Genomic DNA, 9,803 nt, shown 5'->3' with positions numbered 1-9,803 from the left:
TGTGAAAATTGTGTTGGAGTGAAGTTCAGACTTCTTTTCAAAATACATTTTTAAGTTGTGGAATCAATTACAGGCTAATTACAATATTTAGGTGATTAAATCAATATATGGGGAGGTAATTGATGTGTTGTTATGGGTGTTTGTCAGAAATACAATCCTGATTTGTTTCAATTCACATGTGGAACATAGACATCGAAGATTTAAGAGTGTGATCAATTCAAATTGATAAAAAAAATGGTACATTCAGGACATTGATCCAACTGATTTCTGAAAGTTAATAATAATAATAATAATTGAAAAAAAATGCCCCCCACCCACAGCCCCCTGCCCCTGTGCCTGGGTGTTTTTGTTCAAGCAGGAAGGAAAATGCATATTAAAGTTACAGTGTGGTCATTTTAGAGTGGGAAACTTCTGACGTCAGAGTCACCACCGTTTAAAACATCCTGCCTCAGCTGCTGACGTCTTTTATACTACTTTTTTATAAAGCAAAAAATATGTATCTCTGACAACAAAGCGACATACAGGGACATTGCGTCGCCCCTTTTTAATTAAGCGGCGTAATCATAGAAAACTTTAAAAGGTTGGCATTAGAGAGGGAGATTGTTTCTTTTCCCCCTTTGAAAAGCTTTAGAGCAGGGGGTGCATTTTAACAAATTAAACATGCTACTCTGCTTCGCCCTATAAGCATCCTTGGAGCCTGTGCTTACCAATCAATTGGTGGTAGGCTACAGTCAAACAGAGCGCAGCCCTGGTTATAGAGCGGAGACCTGATCCGTCTCGCTTTATTTCTGGATATTGGGACCTCTCTACCATGTCATATCCACAATTTGGATATCCATACTCGTCTGCTCCACAGGTAAGTTCACCGCTGACTTCTTCATTCATCATCGTTATTTTTTTTTGGCTTTGATTGGCGATGAATTTATCCCATCGATTACGTTAAGTCACCGACTGCTACATTTTGAATACTACGTTATTTTAGATTAATTTCAGTAGACAATTTGGGTTGAAAAGCGCGCACTAAATGTGTCCAAAATGAGCGAATTTGACGGTTTTATATTTCACAACATAAAGAGAATGTTCACATTCTGACACACATGTGCCAACATGTCTTTTTCCCTCGGTGGTCTAGCAAATGATTTTATGGCTCAAAGCCAGAACACAACAGTTGGGTTATCATCATCTCACAACCTATGGCGCAAAAAAAACACACACGTGTCCGCGGAACAGACAAGCTTGGCATGTTTGGATTACAACAAAGATAAACACATGAGCACCACAGAGTTGACATTTCAAAGGCTGTGTTATCTGGAAGAAATCTGTTAACGGTAGGGTCGTGGTCTCTCGTTGGTTTCTGGGTTACCCCTTACCTTTTTATCACTAGACAATCACAGGTATCCTTCTAGTCATATAAACCCGAATAAGATGTCCTGTTACCCAAAATAACACTGTTCAGCCTCACTTTAAAATACGAATAACTTTTTTTTCCCCCCTCTTTTGTTTTGTTTTCTGACAGTTCCTAATGACAAGCAACTCTCTGACAACTTGCTGTGAATCCACCGGCAGATCCATCCAGGACTCCGGGGTCGCGGCGGGCGCGCAGACCCCGGTGTACTGCCCGGTGTACGAGAGCCGGCTGCTGGCCACGGCCAGGCACGAGCTCAGCTCGGCCGCGGCTCTGGGCGTCTACGGTAACCCCGTGTACACCAGCGGCCAGGGCTATGGGAATTACGTTACTTATGGCACGGATGCCTCCGCTTTCTACTCTCTGGTAAGTAAGCCGTTTATCTGATCTGATCGCTCCCTTGGCATTGATTAATGGGGAACGGCGGGGACTCTCAGTAAAGACTTGACAGTTTAACCAGGCGTGCATGCATCTGCAGGGCTTAGCCCTATATATATATATATACACACTGTGTTTATGTCTTTTCTTTTCTTTTATTCCTAAATGGAAATTATTCCGTTAACTTGTGATTGATTGATTGATTGATTGATTGATTGATTGATTGATTTATTGATTGCTTGATTGATTGATTGATTGATTGAATACTTTATTAGCAGTTTGCAAAAAAAGCACAGAAAGCACAGTTCTATACAAAAGGATGCTAAAAGGATTAAAACCAAGAAAGCACTATGGCTTGTTTCCATTGGGGTGCTGTGTATTCAATTCATCGAAACATTTAATGACAGACAAATATACAATACTATGCAAAAGCATCATATAAACGAGTAGTGATCAAAAATATAAATATGTACAGTAAACAGTTGGGGGGGGGGCATTTCTGGTGATAGGCTTGTGGGACTTAGTATAAACTTTGGCTTTTTAATTAAGCAAAATTCATAATATTATTGGGAAAATGGCTCCACGTATTTTTCGGGTTTATGTTGCCATTATAATATGATACAGATTTATTGTATTTCATTAGCTAGCTCCCAATCTAATTTCCCCCAAAAATAATTACAGTTTGCATTTACAAAAAAAAGACAGCACTCTTTAATTAACAGCAGAGCCTAATTTGCACCCATATAAATCATGACATGTCCTTAATTAGGTAAACATTTGATACTTTTTATTTTACATTTCCAATTAAATCCGTTATTTATGATTGCAGGGTACATTTGATACGAAAGATTCCTCTGCGTCTGCGCATGCGGGAATAACCCAGGCAGCATACTACCCTTATGATCCTACCTTGGGACAGTATCAATATGACAGGTATGTGACTTTTCTACTACTTTGCTTCTTGCTTAATCATGGTCATGAAGTTTGGCTAATGGTGCAAACATAATTCCTAGCACTTTTGTCAGCGTGGTGATGTTGCATAAAGCCTACAGTAGCTGATATGATACAGAAAAGCAAAATCAAATTACAATTTGAAGACAATTTAGTATTGACTTATGTGGCATTATTTAAATGTTAGACAATGTTTTACCTAGACTATAACATGCTAACTGCATGCCAAGTCCAGCAATGTCTCCCCAGCAAAGGATGGGGGTTATTTGCATGTGATGCATATATTCTATATCATGGGTAACTACAACTTCCATCTTTGAGAAAAAAAGGTCTAGATTATTTTTCATCTCAAGCAACAACTCAAGGCAATTATCTTACTCAAATGCACCATTTCTTCATTAATGGCAGTGCTTTGTGCCAGAAGGCCAGTGACCCACTCAGAAAGACATAAGAGGTCACAAAGTGACAGATTCTAGCAATTTGTCTGAAAGTGAAATCTTATTAAAGGCATTTTGCTTGTGGTGTTCTACACCACCATCATCAAGAGCAAGGGCAGAGATGATGACTTGTAATCAGTAGCCTACTTTTTTTGTGATTGGCCCTGTACGTGATGAGGAAAACTACCAGCAGAAAAAGCCGAACTCGATAAAACATAACTGATGAATACATACAAGATAAAAGATGATGGTTTATTTAGTTATCTATTTAATTCTGACGTTTAACAGGCTTGTGGGTATACAAGCCTTTAAGAAACAAGCACTGCTATACGGTCAACTTTTACCTGAGGGCCCGTCTTTATGCTCAATCAAGCAATTTTATAGTCTATTTTATCTGAGGATGAACAGCACAGGGTGAAGATGTAGCACTCCTTTTGCTAGTCTCCTTGTGACTCCCCTAACAGTGTTTGACCTGTGTTACGATATACAAGGCAATAAAGGCCTCATAAAAGCCTCCCTTGAGAGTGTTTTTGCAGCTTGCTGCTGAGTGTAAATTGACACTGCATTTTAAATGCTAACATTTGCGGGAGAAGACATTGCATGTAATGGTGTTCTTATAGGAGATTTGTTTACAGTCAGTATATATGGATAAAGCTGCAGAAAAAAACTATTGTTAAGTTGAACATGACTTTAATTTAAACATACATGCATCATTTGAACACATTATTTTAGGGAGGCAGAAATTGAACAATACTTGATGTTTAATCCATTAAATCAAAGCATAATTTGCATCAAATATTTTGTGATTTCTCATTACTCAAGAATAATTTACTTGTAATAATGTAATAATAGTAATGATTTTATTTGCAGATATATATACACTGCAGCTCAAAGGATATTGAATTGTCACTGGGCTTTGTGGGTAGTAACATGCATAAGTCACTGTCAATGTCCACATCTGCAGACTACTGTAAATTGTTGTTGAATTTATTCATTACATGTTGTTGTTACATCCAGGGCATGGTTTGCTCAAGATCATGACACACACACACACACACACACACACACACACACACACACACACACACACACACACACACACACACACACACACACACACACACACACACACACACACACACACACACACACATACACACGCGTGTGCGCACACACACACACACACACACACACACACACACACACACACGCGCGCGCGCAAGCACACACACACACTATATCAAGTCATGTCCCAGTTACAGATGTGGGTGTGTGGTGGTGTGTGTCATTTCTTCCAGTCCTTTCATAATCTTACCCAATGTTACTGGGAAAATGTATGATTTAATGGTGGATAAAGCATGGCACCTCAAATGTAACATGTGTCTATGGCCTTGCCTTTTCACAAATAGGTGCGTATGGCTTGTCACACCCACTCCCCATCACTATGAGACACATGGCTCTATAATCAGTCTCACATTATTCACAGTGTCAGATGTTTGAATGATTTATTTGTATTGTGAGCTTGAAAACGCAAATGATTGACATCAGACGCAGGTCAGGATGAGAAAAGTATCATACATAGCAAAATCCTCAGTGTTGACTTATCCATTTGTAAACTCTCAGAGTTGATGCAGGAAGTGTAGATCAAAAATACCACACAGCAAACATCTGGTCAGATAAAAATGCATTCCTGTTATGTTATGGTTGTTTGTCTGCTGGTTAATATAGGGTTCATGGATGGTATGGTTGCTTGTCTCCTGGTTAATAGGTATGTTATGGTTGCTTGTCTCCTGGTTAATAGGTACGGGTCCATGGATGGTGGCACAAGGAGGAAGAACGCCACCCGTGAAACAACCAGCACGCTGAAGGCCTGGTTGCAGGAGCACAGGAAGAACCCGTACCCCACTAAAGGAGAGAAGATCATGTTGGCCATCATCACAAAAATGACCCTGACTCAGGTCTCCACCTGGTTCGCCAACGCCAGGAGGAGACTCAAGAAGGAGAACAAGATGACATGGCCGCCCAGGAACAAGGGATCGGATGAGAAGAGGTACGACGAGGATGAGGACGGATCCCAGGAGGACCAGATAAAAAGCGAGAACAATGACGATGGTTGGTATCAAAATGTCTAATTTCTTTTGAGTCTTTGAATGTATCTTCAAATTCTGCTGTTCTTTTCTGCCATGCAATATGATGACAATGTCTCAGGCCTCAAGTTAAAGTGTAACATTTATGTAAAAATAATCACTTGATAGATTGAAGTACTACACAATTTGCATCCAAAGGCCCTTTGTGCAAATTGGGCATGAAAAAATGTATCTATGAAATATTTAGACATAAAAGTATTCAGACAGACAAGACAAACAATAACTTTGTGTTTCGAAGTGTTGAGGGATCCAAACAGCAGACCAAGTGAACTCTCACTGCAGTGGTATAGCAGCAACACTTTTTCAATGATCATGATGATGACAGAAAGCCAGCGAACCAGGAGCACAACAATGTTCTAAAAATCCAAGTGTATTCCAATGTTTTTGTCTATTGTGCAGTATATTATGATGAGGCCAGGTCAGCGGTATATGGATTTTGATAGAATATTGAACATGAGCCATTATTGAAATCTCTGAACTTCAATTATGTTACCATGGATCAGGATTATAACTGGATCAAAATTCCAAACAGCTTTGATTTATATATTTTTGGATAGAATGAGGATATGTTTTACAGTAATTGCAGCAATTTGCTTTACTGTATATGATCATGGTCAAGAACAGAAAGCTTTGATATTGCCTCTTTGATCTAATGGTCAAGTTTTAGCCGAGTACTTTGCCATGTATGAAAATGTGTTACCTTGCTTAAGTTTCGCCATATCAAGTCAATAACAAAATCTGCCATATATTATTAACATATTAATATATCTATGCCTTTATCTGTGGACGGTTAGACTACTGTAATGGTCTATTTTTCAGGTCTTCCCAAAAAAGCTATAACAAAGCCTAAGAAAGTTGAACATAATACTGATCTCTGCACAGGCATGCAGTGAGTCATAGAATTGATTGCAAAACACTGTTCAATAGTTTAAAATCACTCAAAATACATATCTGACTACATGCTTTCACAATACAAGCCCTACCACCCAGGTCATGTGTGATCTAACTGATCACAGAGTGGCTGGTTAAAACAACAGGGTGAGGCAGGGTGCTACACATTGGCACACACTGTCAGAGTGGCTGAGACTGACCACAACCCTGATTTAAATCCAGGATAATAACTTATAATAACTCCACTCCACTCCGTCTTTTTGTTAACATTTCAGCTACTTAAATTAGCAATTTGGCCTTTATTGTCTTTTTCTTTTCTTTTCTTTAAGCCTTTTGTGCCTGATGTAAACATGCTGAATTGCCTGTATGAAATGACTTCCCTAGACTATAGACCCAGCTGTTTTTATCTATCTATCTATCTATCTATCTATCTATCTATCTATCTATCTATCTATTTACATGGTAGGCTACTATAGCACCTTCATAATTTATTAATCTGGCATTGAAGGAAGGCTATGACAGTTCACAGTTATCAGTAATTTGACCTTTTTTTTAATGGGTTAAGTCATCTGGTTGCAGAATTGATAACGCCTCGTCTCATGGTGATATCTCTGACATGCCCAACTCGTTTCATTTCCCAGACAACCGGAGCCGGGATGATAAGGATCTTCAGTTGAGCGACTTGGACGATTTCGACACAATCGAGGAGTCCGAGAGCTCCGAGTGTGAGCTCAAGCACCAGTATCTCATGAACACCCACATGACGACGACCGACTGCCCCGACGACCACATAAAACACACGTCGCTGAAAATATCCATCCCCGTCTCCCTCGGGGAGCAGGACTTGTCCAAAAGCTGCCTGAAAACGAGCCCGGAGACTTTCGACCATCAGGACAACAGACAGCAGGCAATAAAGACCTGCTACCAGCAGCAACAAGGCCACCAAATGCTGGACGGCAAACCCAGAATCTGGTCTCTGGCCCAGACCGCGACGTCCTTGAACCAGACTGAGTATCCGTCGTGCATGTTGAGGTGCCAGCCGTCGTCGCTCACCCCGTCCCCCGCCGCCACCTCCCCCGTGAACGGCACCATGGACAGACAGGACTCGCCGGTCACGACTCTGAGGAACTGGGTGGACGGGGTTTTCCACGACCCCTTGTTCAGGCATAGCACTTTGAACCAGGCTCTGAGCAACACCACCGTCTCGTGGACCACGGCCAAAGGCACGATCCTGGAGACCGCTGTGGGGAACAGCAACGCCATCAAAGGACACACGTTGTTACAACAACAGCATCAAGATTCCGCCAAAGACAGTGCCATGACTTTTCCAAAAACTGTTGATAAACTTTTCTGCTCTTAACAAACCAAATTTTTCTTTTACTGCAAAAAAAAAAAAAAGTTCTAAAAGACTTTTGTGAGATGTTACTGTTTGGGCGTCGAACTAAAGTGACAGAGTGGAATGACATTCAAGTTGGATAGCCTACAGCGTTGTCATGTTTCCATGTTTTATTATTTTCTAAAGCAATTATATATTTATGTACTATTATATTGGCATTTCACATGAAAAAAAAAATCTGGATATTCCGTTCCAACGCACGCACAAACTATTTAAATGTATAGGCCTGACTTAAAGTTTACATCCGAAAAAAAAAAGTTTACAGGATTTTCTTTGTTTTTTAATTTGGTTTTGGTTCTTTAATATGCGCATGCAAAAATGTTATTGAATATTCTTTAAGATCTCAGTCGATGAGTATCACTTGAAAGAAAAAGAAAAAAAAAGTCTCACAAAATGCACAGCTCTCCTCAAAGGTGAAGGTGAGCGTTTCGAGTTTCATGTTCACTGAAAATAAAAGTTTGATTTCTGAAGAGAGCGCTTCTGATGTCGCTGTCCATACATGGCCTCTGTCCATGGTGCTGAATCAGGATTTACACACTTTTCTCGGGTCCACCATTCCTTTTAATATTATATTTTATTGTTAGGCTATGATTTTATTTGTGTTGCTGTCTGATTGTTTATAAATTACATTAAAAACTATAGGGGCCTTTTTTTCAAAAAGATAATTGGCCGGCCCAATAATCTACATCAGCATTTTAGTGTTTTAAAAAGGCCTACTAAGAAGTAGGCAATAAGCAGGCCCAATTTGGGCCTGCTTATTGCCTACTTCTTAGTAGGCTCTTTAAAAACAGTAACATGCTGAAATATTGCCGTTTCCCCCTTCAACCCATTATCACAGGGCTATACCTTCTATACAGAACTGTAACTATTCTGGAGAAATAGTCTCTTTCAGTGACAGCAAGAAAACGAGACGGTTCAGCCCCTCAAGACGGAACAATATCAGTATCTAAGATCTGCCTCATTAATTCCCTCTAAACAGGCTGTAATTGGGATGTTCGCAGTCATATTTCATGTCAGCCTATTGATTTCCCCCCTCGTCTCTCTCTCTCTCTCTCTGATAATATTATCGAAACATCTCAACCCCATCCATGATGCAGCTGTCAGAAGGGTAAGTTATTCCCCATACAACCGTTAATAGGTTCAAACGAAAAATAATTTGAAGTGAGTTTTGACAATAACCCTTCAATTTATGTGGGGGCTCAAAGCCTTATACTCCCGATTCCTTCGGCTGAGGAGTGAAAGGGGCTTTGCGAGAGAGGCGAGCACGTCGCATAAAAGTGAAAAGGGCAAAGGAACTCGAATTAGTTGTTGTAGATAAAAGGGCAAAAAGAAAAGGAGTCAAGGGTACTTGACAGTAATGGCGAAAGTGGAGCTCTCGGGGGACTGTGTCTGTCCTGAGAGAGAGAGGGAAGGGGGGGCCTCAGTGATGAATTTTAATGGGAAAAAGCACAAACGATTGAGATCTCCCCCTTGAAGAAAGTGCTATGGTGGACAAAAGGGATTTTCCTATTTATCCGAGTCGGGATGTATGTTTTTATTTGCGCTCTGCAGGTTGGAAAACCCTTTGCCTGCAGCATCTCTAGAGCAGTGGTTCTCACACCTTTTAATTTCAAGGACCCCCATAACTCTGAGAGTGTACAAATGTTTGTACATTTATACACTCTCAGAGTTACAGAACTCTAAGGGTCCACATAGAACCCCCTCAAGGAGCCCATATAGCACCTGGACCCCACTTTGAGAACCACAGAGCAAAGTTGACATGGACGTAGAATAAATTCAAGGGATGGGGCAGCCGCAGACATGTTTGTCTGGTGATGTTATTGCTTATATCTGACAGGAAAGTGTTTGGTATTTTAACACATATCTTGGGGTGTCTTTCTTTCATCTTCTGCTGCAACTGCTGCACTTTTAAAAAGAGTGGAATATTAAGTTAATTTAATTTAGCATATCTAATTAATGTATATTGACTGAAATGCAAAACAATACGTAGGTCTACTTATACCTAAACCCTCTGCCGAAAAGACAAAATAGCCCTGTCATTTAATTAATTCAATAAGAATTGTATTAGCCTATCACACACTTAATGCGTATTTTATTTAAAAGAGAGAGAGAGAGAGAGAGAGAGAGAGAGAGAGAGAGAGAGAGAGAGAGAGAGAGAGAGAGAGAGAGAGAGAGAGAGAGAGAGAGCTATATCTAAA

The 9,803-nt window shown here is 40.2% G+C and overlaps 1 protein-coding gene across 1 annotated transcript; it reads left to right on the top strand.

The window, feature by feature from the left end:
• Nucleotides 1-811: 811 nt before the first annotated feature.
• Nucleotides 812-7,569, top strand: irx4a (iroquois homeobox 4a; the record flags this gene model as incomplete). The annotated part of the gene is made up of 5 exons (XM_080427087.1): nt 812-856; nt 1,517-1,771; nt 2,613-2,716; nt 4,973-5,283; nt 6,851-7,569. The coding sequence occupies 5 exons, from the start codon at nt 812-814 to the stop codon at nt 7,567-7,569; spliced, it is 1,434 nt and encodes a 477-aa protein (XP_080283213.1).
• Between the last annotated feature and the right edge of the window lie 2,234 nt (nt 7,570-9,803).

This window comes from Gymnoscopelus braueri (genome assembly GCF_963280865.1).
Source record: "Gymnoscopelus braueri genome assembly, chromosome: 4".
Taxonomy (NCBI): domain Eukaryota; kingdom Metazoa; phylum Chordata; class Actinopteri; order Myctophiformes; family Myctophidae; genus Gymnoscopelus; species Gymnoscopelus braueri.
The sequence above is the reverse complement of the archived record's forward strand: the minus strand, read 5'-3'. Positions and strand labels throughout refer to the sequence as shown.